The sequence below is a fragment of the Onthophagus taurus genome, chromosome 7 (genome assembly GCF_036711975.1).
Source record: "Onthophagus taurus isolate NC chromosome 7, IU_Otau_3.0, whole genome shotgun sequence".
In the NCBI taxonomy this organism is placed as follows: Eukaryota; Metazoa; Arthropoda; class Insecta; order Coleoptera; family Scarabaeidae; genus Onthophagus; species Onthophagus taurus.
Window position 1 is genome coordinate 24428818 of NC_091972.1, and position 18850 is coordinate 24447667.

At 32.0% G+C, this 18850-nt stretch overlaps 1 protein-coding gene across 2 annotated transcripts in view; it reads left to right on the top strand.

Moving 5' to 3' along the window:
* LOC111415263 (locomotion defects) overlaps nucleotides 1–18850 on the top strand; it is a 58229-nt gene that overhangs the window by 31549 nt on the left and 7830 nt on the right. Inside the window, exons 3-5 of one of the 2 annotated variants that reach the window (XM_023046845.2) lie at nucleotides 17287–17373; nucleotides 17440–17967; nucleotides 18051–18233. In XM_023046845.2, coding sequence (XP_022902613.1) covers nucleotides 17287–17373; nucleotides 17440–17967; nucleotides 18051–18233 — 798 coding nt within the window. The remainder of the gene's footprint in view (nucleotides 1–17286; nucleotides 17374–17439; nucleotides 17968–18050; nucleotides 18234–18850) is intronic. The other variant, XM_071198209.1, reaches the window with a different exon arrangement.

The window sequence follows — 18850 nt, forward strand, 5'->3', positions numbered from 1 at the left end:
TCATTATATAATATTAATACATGTTTTTACTATTAATATTATTTTTTTTATTAATATTTTCTATAAACGATCGATGTAACGATGAAAACAGGTACACAAAACGACTAAAATACATTTAAATAAAGTATTTAATAATAGTACATTTGTCCATTTAGGTAAAATATTTCATTGTTAAATGTATATAGATAAGACTAGAACAAAATACACAAAATACCAAATACTTCAGGTAACTAAACTACTCAACAACTAGACTTATCAACTAGTTTCCACGATGTAGTTTCTTTTTCTAAAAATTAGTTATATCTCCTCAGTAAATAGATAAATTAACTCTCATAAATCTGCCTAATTAGAATTGTATATGTCAGCTAAATTACGTTAGGTAAATGAATAAATTTTCTAGCAAAAATGACTATTTGTCTAACAACTAAATTGATTTAGTTCAATTTTCCATATCATTTTTCTCAGTGCGAACCAAACCTTAGGAGTGTATTGCACTCTTGAAAATAATGTAAAAATAAATATATAAAAAATAAAAAATAAATATATAAAAAATAATAAAAAATAAATATATAAATAATGTTTCATTTTCGACAAGAGCTCTTAGTAAACGAAACCGGAAATGTTTAGAAGTTAATGGCAATATTTTCGAACAATTATTAAAATAACGCTGATGATTAATATTTAATGTTAATGTATAAGATTTTGTTTAATTATAGTTATACAATAAGAGTTATGTAATAAAAAAAAAGAAAACAACAGAAAAGGATAAGGACATATCAGTTTTTTTACATTATTTTTTAGTGTACAATACACTCCTAAAGTTTGGTTCGTTCCTCCCGACTCACCCGGTATATTGTATTGTTTATTTATGGCCAAATATAGCCATTAATATTAAAATAAGGGAATGTTATATTGGAGACTAACCTTCGAAAAATTAATCATTATTATTAATATTAGATATCAATATTATGATGAATTTCTAAATAAGATTAGATAGAAGAGTGAGGCAATTCAAACCAGATGAACAATTATAATGAATATTGATAATTTTTGAAACACTTATATAGCAGTACTTTGATTAAGGTCACCATTTCACCAGAACTAATTAAGGTGAAAGTTTTTTTTTATGACAATTACTTCTTAGAAAGGATTATTTAAGTTAAAGTTTTAGGTGTTGTTTCAAGAACTATCACGAGTTTTATTTTAGATATCAATAAGTGTGCGAATTTTAGTGCAAAATGTGGTCCAAATTGACCCCCAATATTAGTGATATGTTATCTACTCTTGTTATTTACATTAAGCTCCAGTAAAGTTGAAACAATTAACGTTTTATTCTTCTTCATGTGTCTCTTCGTTTCGAATATTGGTGATTATCCTGGATATTCACTTCAGAATTTTGAATAATTTGGTGATAGTTTTTGAGAACTTTTTCCTGGTCCTCTTCTACCATACACTTTCCCATAGATTACGGATGCCAGAAGGCGATATTTGTATCTGTTTTTCACAATATGTCCAAGATATTCCAGTTTTATCTCTTGATGGTGTTTAACATTTCCAAATCCTTCCCCATTTGCTCCATCACTGCCCTGTTAATACCCTTCTGTAAAGCCTCGCTTAGTACCCACGATTCTTCTCCATAAAAAATGCCGAAAAACATAACATCTGAGAAATATAATTTTGATATCGATGCTGAGTTGTGGCTTTTTAACAGTTAGCCATCTCGGTTCTTACTTTCTCTATTTTGCACCTTATCCCCCTGTTCTGACCCCAGCTAGGCGAACTCTGATACTCTCCCTATTGTTGAATTAGTGTGTTTTGTTCGTTAGTTCTTGTAAGCTTTTTCTGTGTCAGTGAATACCACGATACCGTTGGCATATCGCATATTGTTCAAACGCTCTCCTTTCAGTAGGATTCTTTAGGGTTTTCTTGAATATTTCTTCTGAGTAGAGATTGAACAAACGTGGATAATTTTATTACGCAGTTGTGCTTTTCTGCATTGATTTTAATGATAGCTAAGTGGTTTCATGTGAGGTTTCATATCACCCTAAGATGCCTGTCGTCCATCCCTGTGTTCTACAGAATCTTTATCATCTTTTCGTATCGCATCTTGTAGTCAATAAAGCAGGCGAAAACATCAGTCATTTGTAGAGTAGAGCATACCTTGTATTCTGTAGCCACTCTCTCTTTCTTTGGCAGCAGTATGAACTCAGAGATGAGCCATTCATTTGCGATGTCTGGTCCCGGAACTTTTCTTTCTTTTATAGTGTGAATGGCGACTTTGACTTCATCTGTCATAATAGTATGTCCAGATTCAGTCTGAGCGAATGATGGAACTTTTCAACATTTCCAAGCTTTCCCACAGTTTTCTTTCTGAACTTTTCCGTAACCTCTCTCACAGTCTTATGCACATTGCACACATCAAATTTGTCTTGCAATACGATTCATGGCATTTTTCATCTAACTCCTTTCGTTTCGTTTCACGGATTTTTCTTTGTATGTCTTTTTTATACTTTTCTATGGTGGTGGATTGTTCTTTAGTTTCCTTTGACCTTTTATGAACATCACTATTTCCTCCATCATCCATAATTTGTATTAGTTCTTCTTCAATCTATTATTATTATAAGTGCATATAATTAATGTCTTTCTCCACTTGGTACTTTACTGCTTCGATCCTGAGCTTCCTGAGACTATATTTTGGCCTAGTCTTGAATTTCGTACCGTATTCGTATACGTTTTTACATTTGTAAAGCTGTTTCTATATCGTAATTTAGCAAAATATAGTCTATCTGGTTATCTGGGGGACGTCCGCGTGTATAGTCGTCTGTCTGGTAGTTTGTAAAAAGTGTTCATTATCGCCAGGTCATGCCAGGTTGTCACTGAGAGTTCCCCCTTTCAATTATGCTCAAACCATGAGATCCAATGTGTTTACTTGCTTTTCCCTTTCCTATCTTGACATTGAGTCGCCCACCAAGATAAGGAGTTCCTGTTTAGGAAGTTTCTTCATAAGATTTTCAATCTGAGAGTAAAACTTCTACTTTTTCCTCACTGTGCTCACTGGTTTGCGCATATACCTGGATTATATTGGTGTTTGCTGCTATCGTATTCAATTGAAAGAGCATAATTCTCTCATTCCACTCATGTTTCTGCTCTAATTCGTTCTCCCCGGAGATCCGATCGGAGAGATTCAAGCTTCGGATTTCCATTGCCTTCCTGATTCCCATGTCGTTGAAGCACTGTTGTGATTCTTCCGCATTCGGGAACGATTTCTCAAACACATGAACATAAAGTAACCTTCTCAATCCGCAGATAGAATAGTTTGCTTATCTCGTTGAACACTTTCATCGAGTTTGAGACCGGATCGGCTTTTCACAAACTCTCCAGATATTAGAAAACCTTTCCAGATCTTAGATAACAACATTTTATTTCATCAACATTTGTTTAATAGAACTTTTCCTGAAAAGCTTTTATATTTTTCCTATTTTAATGTATGCACCTTTGATAAAATCGTATCTATTAATGTTAAGTTCTATAACAATTTCACTACAGACTGCGGTACCATATAAGTCCAGCGTAAATTCTAATCTTACTTGACATGTTTTCTTAATGAATCTCAAAAAAGAACTTATGGTATTTACCATGCAGTAAATTTAAAGTTACGTGACCATATCACATACCTATTTCGATGTTTTTGCTTCCTTGTTTCACTTACAAGGCTAATTATTTTCTAAAACAATTACAAGTAAGTTGTTGCGTTAGAATAATAGTAATAATTTAAGGCCACGAGTACAGTAAATTATTTGATGATTTAAACTCACAATTATTATGTTTGTTTTAAAAAGTTTTATATTAATACAGTTTTCAACCATAAACTGTACACTTTAAGTTACGTGACCATACATAAAATTCTTTTTGTTCTACAAAACTAGAGAAAACAACAGTTATAATTCCCCTACGTTTATGCTAACTTCTTCTTCCATAAGTAAACTAGGCCGTAGCGAATATTTTCGCTCCAAAAACACAATACGTACCATCCGGCCAACACATAAAACGTATTCTCTCGTTTTCCGTGCGAAAGAATTGGCATTCACCGCTACGCTTTTCATTCCGTGTATATCTGGGCATGTAATGGTCTGTCGAGTTTTGTAACTTCCGCCGAACGAATGCCTAACAGGTATGCGTTTGCGTAAGCAATCCACACGGAGTATACAAACGCTATGAACTCGAATGCTATTTTGAGGATTCAATTCAAATTATTGATGTACCCGCCGCCTACAAACTCGCTTCTCGGTACACAACCTACGATAAACGGCAAAACAAATAACGCGATGACACCGGGAATGTCGACGACGAGAAATTTATTGTAGCTGTGAATTGAATTGTTATCCATAACGAGTCAATACATGCCGGGTTTCAATATCACGTATTTTCTACGTATATGAGAGCTTGACGTATATATGATTGTGTATGGAATTGAAATTTACTGGAAATGTTTCAATATGGTTTTGTAGTGATGTCTTTGTAGTTGGGTTTGAAGGTTTTATTAAGAAAATATTTAAACATTTTATTTTTACGTGTTTATTAGTATTTTTGTTTGTAATAATCTTTCTGGAATTTAAAGCATTCTTCAACTTCAATGACTACATTTTAAAAAATTGCTTTAAACATCCTATTGACGTAGATAACCATAAAATTTTTGAATTAAAAAAGTTGAGTTAGAATTGTATTCATGTCATTCAAAAATGCTTTAAATTTTGTACCCGTTTTCACATGACTGTGTTCCGCGGAAATTTTGCCCATTCATCAGCAAACATTAAACATAGTCAACTCTGTTAAAAAAACGAAGGCCATAAATATTTTTAAGATTATTACTTAATGTAAACCTGATACCGAATTATAAATAGAAAGTCCAAGAAACGAAACCAAAAAAGACTTCAAGATTTATTACCAAAAATAAAGAAGTTGACCACTCTAAATTGGCATAATTTTCAGAACTTAGAAATGCGTGCTGTAATCATAGTGTTCTCTGCGTAAATTAGGGTTCTATATTCGCTAATTTCGAAATTCGGATAGGAACTGTAGACCAAGTTCTTCCCAATCGCAGTGATTTTAGCAAAATATAGTCCTTGTTGCGTCATTGTTGTATTAAACATGTCTATTCATCGGCATTCCAAAAATCAGAAATGTTTTGCCGGTTTACCTCATATAACTCTGCTAAGCAAAATATGTCAAAAATTGATATATAATGTTTTCAAAGATGTTACTCTCTCTAAATTCATCGTAATAGAAAGGCAGAAAAAGGAAGATACTGTCAGCCATGACGCATGAGATCTTCTGAGCACTGTTCTGTACACCTAAAATAACAAACTTGACATTGAGAAATTATAAATTGAGTGATTCTGGAATCTAGAAGATGTCAAAAAACGCCAGAAAGGAAACAATGATAAATGCAGAATAATGTAAAATTAGCAGTCACTAGCGAAGGATGTAGGATGTGGTGCATAAACTATAATTTTATAAGAGTTAAAAAAAATAGTAAAAATGCGTCATTTCCTATTGATTGCCTATGATGTTGTGAGTTACCGCATAATGTCTGCAAACTCGAAGGGAATAAATGTTATACATTTATTTAATATTAACATCATAAATGGCCACGCAAGATATCCCGTCGCCCCCCAACCAGTCCTCAAAACACACCTCACATTAACGTGATTTATCATCAAAAAGACCTGAACTTCATGAATCTCTCTATCGGTTTGTTCTTACAGAAGTCACAAACTGTCGTTTCCGTCAGACGCATCAGTTGTTGCAATATAATCGTTTCAAAAGAGTTTTGCCCTTTACTTTTAATAAGAGTAGAACTTTACTTCTAGTAGAACTGAAATGAGACTAATTAATATTTGAATAGTCGAAACACAATTTTATTTACCTTTTAGTAGATATTAATCCATTCTAGGGATTATTTTAGACGTGTGGTGTGATACTATATATAGAGGTTGTTTATGATTCAAGAATTTTAAGTTAGATACACCACGTACTGAGCACATACAGTTAACAGTGTAATCTAGTCAGATTAACGAATCCTTTTTTTTTTGATGCAATCAAGTTACTAATTTGTTTTTGATTGTCTGTAGGTACAAATCTTATAAAAATTCTGTGTAGGTATAATAGTACAAGATCCTGACACAAGATTAAAGTGTGCCACCATTTTGAGATCCGTATGCTTAGTATTAAATTATCTCAGTTTATATACATATGTGCCTTTATTATGTACTTAATGTTATGATAAATGTACGAATTATTCCTATTCTAATTAGCGGATAGTGCTCATAAATATGAAGCACCTTAAAGACCCAACAAACATTTGATTTGGCACTGAATTCATTTGTTGTCTGTTTATCGTTTAGCTCGCATAAATTTATTGAAGAATGCTAACCTCAAAAGGAGTTTCAAGGTGGAATCCAAGAGGATTCTACATTCCCAACCAAATTAGTACTCGTACCTTTCTTTAAATACCTAACCTCACGTTAACCCGCGTTAACTGTGTGGGAAGGTTAACTTTGAAAATTTAAAACCCACGGAAGTAAATTTGTTTCCACATGATATTTTTATTGTATTATTACAGACTGCATTCGAAATAGTGGGGTGTTGTTATTAACCAGAATTAAAATCAAAACAGTAATTAATTTTATTCTCTGAAAATCAACTAAACGATTTTAATATACAGTGTGTCCAAAAAGTAGCGGCTATAGGCGATAAAATCATTATAAACGGTTTATGGAAAAATCGTTGAAACGGGGCTAAAGATTTAAATTTTTTGGTGTAGATTTTAAATTTTTTCCGCCATTTTTAAACGAGTTATGACATCATCGATATATTTTCAAATGACAATCACCCATTTTTATTAATGAATATGAAAGAGGAATCTAGTACGGTCAATATTAATATTAGTTAGAGTTGTGTATTTTTCTTATCATCGTGTGAATTAAATAAATTAAAAAACAGCACTTGAACGATGACATTTATTGTAAAAAGCTTAGTTTTCTACCGGTTTCGACTAAGTTAAAAAACTAAGTTAAGTTATATTAATAGTTTTTTGTGAAGGAACCTTCATATTGTAATCCGATGAGCTCCTGTTTTATTTTATGTTCGTTGACGTCGTTTTCCTGAGGATGACTGTTGCCAATTATTTTAAACAATTTTTCAAGTGTCAAAAACTGATTTAGTAAGTAGTTGACTTCTTTAATACAACATATACTGATCGCATAAACTCATTAGCCAAAGTATGGTGAGCCTAGCTGTGAATACAACGTTTAACAAAACGTGGTTTTGGCTGGGCAACAAAACCTCCATATTAAATAGGTAAAATTGTCAGTATTGGGCTACCCAAGATCTAAATTAGCCAAGAAAGTCGCACACCCAATATACGCCAAAGACTTGAGGAAATCTTAACTGGAAAGAGATGTCTAGATTTTTTCAAAATGTTGACCCAACTCAATTCTAACGGCAGTTATTCGAACAAGATGGCGCGCCATCACACTTCAAGAAGGTTTACTAAATCAGTTTATGATACTCAGGGAATTGTTTAAAATATTGGCTGCTTTAGTTATTCATGGCTACTGCTATTTTTATCATTTATACAAATTTGAAGTAATTTTTCTTATGTAACCAATGTTAATATTGACTACTAGATTCAGAAAAATCCTCTTTCATATTCCGTAATAAAAATAGAGGATTGTCATTTGAAAAAAATATCTATGACGTCATAACTCGTTTAAAAATGGCGGAACAAATTTGAAAGCTACCTCAAAAAATTTAAATCTTTAGACCCGTATATATCCCCTACTTTACGGACATACTGCATAATTATTATTTAGTTATTATTTATTAATGATGCTACAACATATTTTTTTTATAAACAACTATCTATTCTCGGTTACAACTCAATAGCTTTAACCTTGTATATAGTTTAAAATAGTACAAACGCTTCATAGAAGTCCATTGAAAAAATCATTAATAAATTGCGTCAATGTAATTTTCCCGAACACGAGGGCGGTATAATAATCACTAAATTTGTATGCTTTATACTAAATATTGCGTAAATTCATTCTACAACGTCAACGTTAAACAGAATCAATTGACCCCTGCGAAATAAACCGTTCGTATAAATGGTATTAATTAATTTAATTACCCACAACTGAAATGAGTTGTAGCCACGAAATGTAAAGTTTCTACAATTATTATTACGTAACTATACATTCTAATTATTGTTGTACTTAAAGCGCTTTTCTTATTATACCGGTTATGCGTTTGTGCAATCATCGTTCTTGTACAATTAGATAAATCGTTAAAGTAACGTTGATACGGTAGCAAAATATAAATTAACGTGTAACGGATCCGCCTACTTCAACTACCGGTGTATGTATTATATGATATTTTTTAACGTTTAAGAACTGTTTATATGCCATAAATACTTGAGAGTTATACTGTTTAATTACCAACATTCAGTTATTAATAACTTCCTTATTTCATAAAATTTCTTTGATACACTTTTCTTTTGAACCGTAACTGTTTAATTGATTGTTAATCGTCCCACTTCCATGTCACTTCATTTATTCTCGCCTGATACCGCTAATCGTCACCAGACCATAGATTAGATTAACTTTTACGCATACTTCTTCCAGTGCATTTTACGCGGTCGCGCCGAACGAACATAAAAACACAGTGTAATGAATAGCAGAAACATTTTTGATAGTATTTTTGAGGGTGTCATTGATGGTATATTCACGAGTACAAGGTTTGGAAATTTGAAGAATAGCATATAATTTAATTGAGTATGAATGTGGTGATAAAACCGCTTTTTTTGTTATTATATATTTGTGGCTTGTGTTCGAGTTTCTTATTTTTGTCGTCGTTACGCTTGTATGTCTCGTGACCTCCAAGCTTGAGTACTTAACCTGAATTCTTTCAACAAATTTTCCTGTCAACGTGTTGAAATTTGTGTTCTACTAAATGGGCTAGTTAAATATTTAAAGTTTAGTGAAAATGTTTTATGGGTTTATAGATATAGACGTGCATTGGAATGAGAGTTAAAAATAATTAGGTATTTAGAATTCGTCCACATATAACAGAACAAATTAACCAAGTATTTAATATGTCTCTTCCTAAGTAACTAATTTGTTGCTGATTTCATACATATATTATCGCTAAATTTATCTTTTGAAGTGAGTGTTCGTGTTTATTTACTTATAAATGGGACTTATCCTACCAGATTTGCTGTTGTAACTTATTAAACACTTGAAGTATTTAATATGTATGTATCTGTAAGATAAGTAGCAATCTGTCAAATTATAGATAGTTTTTTCTAATTAAATTTCGATGGATATACGTTCGAATAGACACTTGGAATCTACATTACAAAACTTACATTTGAATTGGTTTGAATCTGGTTTGAATGTAAATGACATTAACTGTGGTTCTTTTTTAACATTGTCAAGTGTATCTTCCACATAGCAATGTGATGAATAACTTATAGAGTGATTACGTGAAGTCATTCATTTTCTCCAGATTTTTTAAATAGGTAAATGTGTCCTGGTCCTATGATGATTTTTGAAAAACCTCTTTGCTTCGAAGCTACAGAGCGAACAAAATTTGCGACAACCATATTCGATATTTGTTAAAATTATTAATGTAAATAAAAGTATGGTGTACGTCAATGAGTTTATCAAGTACCTAAATACGTCTCACCGATCGCATTTGTTTAGATTGAGTGACGTTTGGCTGTTTGGCGTGTCTTTAACAGTTAGTGTAGTACCTACTCTATTATGATTTGTACGAACGCCGAGATGACTGACATGCATTTCATGTATGGACTTGCTGATGGAAGTGGAGGGCCAGAAAGATCAATGACTGCAAGAACGGTACAATTGGAACAGAATTTGCTGGACATGATAGAGGAAGATCCTGGTAGTTTTACGCGAAGAATTGCAAATACTTTGAATGTAAGTCATTGGACAGTTTGGAAAATTCGTAACAACAAATTGTCGTTAGGGCAATTTGTTGTATCCATGCCACATTCAACGCCTTCAAACACTACTATCTGCTGATTTTCCTCCACGTATTGCATTATGTCAATGGATATTACAAACATTAGTTCCCATCCCTCTATTGGTGACACAGATTCTTTTTACCGATGAAGCCAGTTTCTCAAGAAATACAATAAAGAATTTTCATAATAATCATGTGTGGGTAGATGAAAATCCGCATGAGGTATGTGAAGATCATTTTCAACATCAATTCTCCTTGAATGTTTGGGTTGGAATTGTGGATGATTATCTAATTGGACCGGTATTTCTACCAAGAAGACTTGCTGGCGTGGTGTATCGCAACTTTTTGGCAGAAACGCTGCCTGAGTTTCTGAGGATCTCTGAAGTCATTAGTTTACGCTACCCCAGTGGAGAATTTGGACGATTTGCGAAATCGAATAATTGCTGGGTGTAACTCAATTACAAACGACCCTGGTGTGTTTGAAAGAGTTCGGCAGTCAATGACGAGAACATTGAATGCTTGTGCATTCAATGCATTCAGCCTGGAGGAAGTCATTTCGAACATTATTGTAGATTGAGCAACTTTACATGTACTTTTTGATAATAAAATGTTGTTACTGTCGCAAATTTTGTTCGCCCTGTATCTTCGAAACAGGGTTTTTTCAGCAATTATCGTAAGACAAAATATTCTTAGAATAGACTAAGGAATAACCCCTAGAATTTTTGCCCCATGTTTACCTAACACCCTGTATAAGCTTTTACAAACATCTACGCCATTCCCATCATATTGCTTCTCTGGTCGTATTAAGGTCTTTTATACAACTTGATTTTTCTTGGAAGCTTAGATGTGAAGTTATTTTTAAGCATATGGAAGCATTTATTGAATTGGACTGATTCACTGACCGAATTTTTATTATTCATTAAACTACTAACCGTTTCTATTTTGTCATCCCCAACTTCCAAATGTTCTGGTATGTTTCCACAGTCAGCCTTTGCCACCATATCTTGGTATACGTAATTCTAAATCCGTAAAACTTCTCGAATGCCAAAACCTGCGTTAACTTGTTGAATATTGTTCCACATGTTCAAAGTTCTGCATCTCTTACTACCTTTACCAGAGTAATGTTAAAAAGCAGACATTGTAGCTCATCTCACTGTTGTAGACCTTAGTGGCATTCAAATATTCTTGTTAGATTTCCTTGTATTCTGACTTTACAGGAAATGTTCCTGAGACTAGATGAGGAGGTATATTGAACTGCGACATTGTCTAATTTATCTCTTAGGCTCGTTACTACCATCTTTTAGTTAAATTTATCTAATAGATAAACCCATCTACTAGCCAATGAGAGCGCGTAAAATAGCCGTAACCATGGTAATAATCCCTTAGATAGCTTAACCAGAAGATGGTAGTAACGAGCCTTAGTATGGTGTCGTATGCGCAACTTAAGACCACGAAAATATGACGTGTGTCTGTATTGTACACTACACACTTCTCCAGTACTTGCCGTAATGAAAAAATATGATCTATTGTTGATTTATTCTGTCGGAAATACGTATATACCAACTACGTATAGTTGGAGTGTGTTATATAGTATTTTCCATAATATTGTAGGCGCTATATATTTCTTGTTGTCACCAAATTTTTCCCACAAGGCCCTCCGTATATTATTCCAATGAGTTTCCACAATTTCAACGAGCTTATCTGGTAATTCGATTTATTATTTTTGAGTCCTTTTAAGAGTTTTTCGAAATAGTCTGTCCATCTGTTAAGTACTTCTTCTTTATTAGTAAGGATATTTCCCTGTTTGTCTCGACTAGCCTTTATGCTGGGTTTAAATTCCTGTTTTGTTCTTTTTACTTTCTGCTACAATTTCCTTGTGTGACAATCGCTATATAGTCCATTAATTTCCTCTAATAAGCATTTATGTTGTTCCATCTTTTTTGTTCTATGTACTCTCTTTTTCGTTTGTCTTAATGTGTTCTTTAAGCGCAAGAAGCATTGTTGCAATTTGATATAAGCTTTGATCTTTACATCAGATACCCGCTGACCCAATAAAGAAGAAACTCCATTCTGATAACTAAAGATTTGAAATTTTCTTTCTTCTTACTATAGGACCTAGTCCTGTCTGTTCTGTCTCATTTTTTCTTGTGATAAGGACGTCAAGCTAAGGTTCGTTATTTCTGTAGTTCTCATTATGAGTACAAGTTGGACAGAGGTCTTACATTTTCGAACTTTGCTTTCCACATTCATGTATTTGTTGCGTTATATTATATCTCTTAGGCAGCATAATATTCTCGCCGTCTTATTTGCCTGACTCCTCACTTCATCCATTAGCATCAGTTGCCTGTTGCTTGTTGTTTCAACCTCTAGATGATGGGGTCTTTAGCAATTACCATCAATTTGGCCTTCTTACATTTTTAGGTCGTCCTCGTTCAAAATTTCAGAAACGTAAGTGCAATGGTACCAAAAAAAATAAGGTGTTACTGACTTTTTGGCGGTCACTGTATAATAATCTTATTACCGAAACAAATCTATTAATTCTTGTCTTTAAAGTATAAAATTATTTTGAATTTAAATAATTACTGGAGAGATTATTATTTTTTGACACCTACACAATTTACAAGTTTTCATCAAGTTGCGCATTCATATTAAAGTGCAATTAGATAACGTATTTAGCACACTGCTGCGTGATAATTCTTATAAATGTTAATTAATTTTATGGCGGAAACTCTTTATTATTAGGACTTCTAACTTTTTCAAAGTATGCTTTTTTATGTGAAAACGTACTGACGAAATTCACAATTTTAATCGGGTATGTTTAAGAATTTCCTTACACAAGGTGAAGGCGGAAAACAATTATAAAACAATTAAGCGGACAAATAGAGATTTCTCTTGATAATTACTTCTTTATAATAGTTTTATATATAAACTCATAAAACAACACACACTTCATCTTTATACTTCTTTTTATACAAACACGTGTTTTCAAGCTAAACGACTTAAAAAGTTTTTCCCAAAATATACTTCGGATCCCATCTAGTAACTTTCGCATATCTAAATACTATCTGTTCGTAAAGCAAACACCGCTTTTGACGTAGTTTCCGCGTACGAACGTTTGCCGCTCTCGTGTTCGTCACGTGTCTTGCTGATTTGTGTTGTGTGCTTACATTGTGCTGTTGCTGTTACCTATGTTAGAATGTGAGCGTTATTGTGTTTTGTACAAGTTTTATTCGCTTGCATGCGCGATTTCACGATAGGCTAGGCTTAGCAGCCGTAGTTATATCTTTCTAACTGTGTGTTTTTTCCTATTAGGCAAGGTAACTCTGTCGGTAACGGATTGGTTATAGTTCTTCAGTCCCCTTTAGAGAGGCTAAATTCCTTGAAATGTAGCTCTGGTAGACGCTTGCCACACGTCAAGTCTATAACAGGCCAACAGGTGTTGCAGGTACATTATCTCTTCGATCTAAATGCGTTAACTAGAAATAGAATAAGCACAGTTGAATTTTGTTTTAACAACTAATAACGGATGTGAAGAATGTTCTTTATTATTTCGTATACAGGGTCCCGAAATGGTAAAAATAACAAAAAAAATCCATGTCTCTTAGTTAAGTGGTAGGTAATAGATATATTTTTGAAAATATTTATCATATCTTTGTACTACGGTCAGAAAATAGAAGTCACAAATTAAACTATAAATATCGTTAGTTTTGCGAAAAAATACTAGTTTGTTTGAGTAAAGGTTAAAAAAAAATTCTATCTATTAAGTTTGACACACCTTTTCTAAGAAAAGTAGTACTTTAACACCCTTGGAAAGCAATTTTAAAAGATGGCCTTTTTTCACTTGCCATTTTTCTTTTCATAAAAAGTATTATTGCCTGTTTTTCTGAAAAAAACACGTTGTTTAAAAAAATTCATACTTTCGTATGCTATTTGTATTTTCTCCAAAATAATTTACCAACTTTGTTAGAAAATGTTATTTGAATACAGAATATTCCGAACGATGAATTTAGCACCTTGGTTTGATTGCGTGGCTTCCTCGTTCTCCAGACCTAAATCCCCTTGATGTTTTTATTGACACACTATATTTATACAGCAGCAGAAGAAATAAATACAAGGAAATTTGCACGACTAGTAAAAAGATCTTTTCTGCGGCTATGCAGATCTTGTATTAGTGCAAACGATTTGAGAGTTTTCTTTTGTTTTAATTTAAATAATGCAATAAAATTAATAATAAATAAATTAATAATACCTTTTGTTTAATTTTGTTGTCACATTTTGTAGTCCGTAGATATTGCACATCTAACAAAGTTAAGAGGAAATAAAGGGGAAATACAAATAGCATACGAATGTATGAATTTTTTAAATAACTTGTTTTTTGCAAAAATACTTTTTATGAAGAGAAAAATGACAAGTGTTGTACCATTTTGGAATCTTACCTAAACAGGCGACTTTTTAAAATTTCTTTCCAAGGGTGATGTTGTACTTCCTTTTTTAGAAAAGGTGTATCAAACTTAATAGACAAATTTTTCAACCTTAACTCGATCAAACTAATTTTTTTTCGCAATACTAACGACTTTTGTTGTTTGATTTGTGACTTCTATAGTAGCATGGTTAATAAGCATTAAATTATTTAAAAAATTACTGTTAATCTGCGAACATTTCTGACCGTAGTAGCTAAAGATATGATAACGAGAACGACTTAACTAAGAGACATGGAATTTTTTTCTTATTTTTACCAGAATAGGTATGGGTTGGCCTCTCGTCCGGTGCCCGCTTGACATTGACTTTCGGGACACCTGTATATTATTCTTTGTTGAAAGACTATTAATTAATTAACTTAATAATAATGAAAGGTGGAAAGTCAAAGATATCCATTTTACCAGTATATGTATTAAGTTTAAATAAACGACTTTGTAGTAGTTTAACTGGTCTTATTATCGAAAAAGTTTTTAAGTCTGACTAGTTTCGCCTATAATGGCATCCTCAGAGACTATGTCTAATGATAAATGAAAATAACAATATCAAAATTAAGTACTGTAAAAATCTTAAAGCTTGACTTAATTCCGAAGTACAGTCGACACTACATATTAAAATTGTTTTAAATTGCGAAATCCATTTTTGAACAGATTTTTAAAGTACTTAATTTTGATATTGTTATTTTCATTTATCATTAGACATAATCTCTGAGGATGCCATTATAGGTGAAACTGGTCACACTTAAAAAATTTTTCGATAACAAAATCAGTTAAAGTACTGCAAAGTCGTTTATTTAACTTAATAATAATATTGCTATCATTACTAAATTTTCTTTCAATATGCACCACGAACATATAAGGAATATTATTTATAGAACGAATGGTTCATAAGTGTTTAGCATTATGAGTAATGTATGAATATTCTACATCAAGCGAACGCAATTATTTAAATAAATATATTCTCTGGAAGAAATTTATATGTAAGGAAAATTTTAATTCTATAAATGTAAAGAAGAAAAACTTTTAAACAAATCTTTATTATCAAAATTATATTATTCGAGACAAGTATACAAACATTTTTGTTTAATAGTAAGTCATAAAATTTTAAATAATCCCAGCAATGCTTTACCTTCTATTTCTTCGCTGCAGATAGAACAACTATTAAAGGTATTTAATTTAACGTTTTTCATTTTTGTACACTGCTGCAATCTTTTGATAATAACATTAATAACTAAACGATTCACATATAAGTTATTTGATCACATCTTATACTGACACATATCAATATGGTTCATCTAACAAAAGGAATGCTTATAAACCAGTATAAACATGCGAAATTATGCATAAGCATCATTTCTTATCTTCCTATTGTCGGATTTTGATTTACTTTCATGGCATAAACTTCTTAATTACACTTTTTTTCTTTTTGTAATTATGGTCAAGGTGAAATTTTTAGGGTTCCTGTTGGTATTATTTAGGGTTTTTAAATTTATGTAGTTTTTCTGATTTCCAGTGATATTTTTAGTAACTAGATAATTGATGTTAAGAAATTTTTATTTTATTCCAATTATTTGTCTATAAATATAAACAAAAACCTCAATTTTGTCTTTTTAAATAACGAAACTTCAAACGTCAATTCGAGACAAAATCATTTCAAACATAATATATAACAAAATTCCCTGTTTATCTGGCCAACATTACAATATGACAGGTACTATAGAAAAAAAATAAACTACCAAAGTTTTTGTTATTCTAATATTAACGCTATATTTTTCTAACAAACATTTTGTTGAAATTAATTGGGAAATATAATTACAATCAAGAAATAAAACTATTAATATGTTGAAGTCTACACAAAGAATCTGCCACCACACAAAAATGTGGTAATACCGAGAACAAAACTTTCCAAAAAATTGTTGCAATACAACCGAGAAATAAAGTAATCATATTTCGTAATGGAAGAGATTGTATTAAAGCACTATAATAATTATTATTTGCGTATATCAAAGACGAGAGAGTCTCTAAAACTGCAAACTCAATCAAGGAACATTATAATGTTTAACATTCGTTATTCAGCCTTGTATTGGTGTGATTACAGGTTGCAGGAAAAGTTTATTTCACGTGACAAAAAGTGAATGGTGTAGAACAATTTATGTTCACCTTATCATTACTAACAACGTAAATTGAAGCAAAATATCATTAATGAATTCACTTATCTTTTTAACTTTTTTTTCGGTGTGACGCAACGTATATTCTACGTTCTAAATCAATTAACAAATAAAATTGGTAAATTTAATTGTTTTAAGTACAAAAATAAATTGTTGTAATTAAATAGTACCTATTATAATTGGACAATAAGTTTCATAACACTATAAATTTGCTTTATATACCAATTCATTGTATTTATAAACACTCCTTCTACTATTTGTATGAAAAAAAAACTTTATTTATCTTTCTGAACTAAATATCATTTATCTTTGTAAACTTCCAATTAACCACTAACAATTCAAGCACTATATCCGCGAATAACTTTTTTTGTTAATATTATTATTTCCTTGTAGATATTTTAACCGTTACGTTAGAATAAACTCTGTAATTTATCATTATTAAATTAGCTCACGTATTAACATAAATAACTTTGCCTACTTGCGGTAATCATAAATTATTTATTCCAAGCATGAATTATTAATAAATGCATTGTTAACGGGTCGCAATTTGTTCCGATTTGAATTAATTTTTATTTCAACATCACTTTTTACGTTTTTAGAACGAATTAAATAGTGAAGGACCAGCGTCTTGGACGACATCTTTTGAAAAACTTTTAGAATGTTCCATCGGGCTTCATACATTTGCTGTAAGTAATTTGTTATGCTTCAACTAATAAATATATTAAAATTAATTTTAAATTAAATTTATTTAGGAGTTTTTAAAGAAAGAATTCAGCGCCGAAAATATATATTTTTGGACAGCATGCGAACGTTTCAAATTAATGCCACCCGGAGTAGAAAAACGAAAAGAAGCCGCAAAAATCTACGAACGTCATTTGTGTATCGGCTCAACGGATGCGGTTAACGTTGATTCTCAAGCTAGATCAATCGCGGAGCATTGCCTCGAAGAAGCCGGAAATAAAACTTTCGAATTGGCGCAAAAGCAAATCTTTAATTTGATGAAATTTGACAGCTACCCGAGGTTTCTTAAATCGGATCTATACAAGCAAAGTTTATCCGGTTCGATCGATTGCCCCGAATTGGACACGCGACTTTTAATCCAACCGCCGCCTTCGGTGACACCATCGAAATTAAAGAAATCTCTAAGTAATGCTGAAGATCGACGACGAAAATCGTTGTTACCTTGGCACAAAAAGAATCGATCGAAATCGAAAGATCGCGGTGATATTGATTGGGCGGAAAAAAATAAAAATGATAACACAGAAATTGGAATTCAAACGGTAAGCTTAAATAAACGTTATTTTCTGGTTTATTTTTTGTTATTGTTGGGAGTTGAGGAATTTATTTTTGAAATATATTGTAGGAAAATGCACTAAGTAGACAACAACCGTTGTGTCGAGTAAATTTAAGTTCAGGCACATCTGGAAGCACTACTGTAGTTCAAATCAGAGAGTCTGAAAGTATTCAACAATTAGTTGATAGGCTTCTTGAAAAACGTGGCCTTACATTTTATAGTTATGACGTTACAACGGATAAATCATCAAAAGTATGCATGTTTAATTTATTTTTACTTAGATTTTTAATTTAGATATAGCATAGTGCGTTCAATAAAATAAAACCTCTATTATTTTGACATTTCATGCTATTTTGACAATATAGATTATGCAGTTTTGAAAGGTTATAAAGAGTAATGGGTGTATTAGAAATAATTGCACAATGTTAATGTGGTGTTAATGTCAATGTTAATGTTTTCACGGATGGAAAAGTATGTGTTGCTGTAGTCGGTTCGAGATTTCATCCGTTCTTCTTTGTTGGTTCCCTTTGGAAAGAGAGTCTGCTGACAGGAGACTACGACAACGCACTGAAGATGCCAGGTGAGATCTTGGTGAAACGTCTGACCCTTTCTAAAGGGAACCAACAAGAAGAACGGATGAAATCTCGGACCGACCACAGCAACAAATAATTGTACAATATATCGTCGGTTTAAGATGCAACTGGCTTAACTCCAAAATCGAAAATTATTCACGAGATACAAAAAAAGACTCAGAAAGTACAAGTATACGTGTGAGCAAATTAAAATGTCATTTTGAGATAAAAGTGGAGTTAGGATACAAAAAGAGATACAAAAAAAACTCTGAAAATACAGGCTGGTTCAAATTCAAT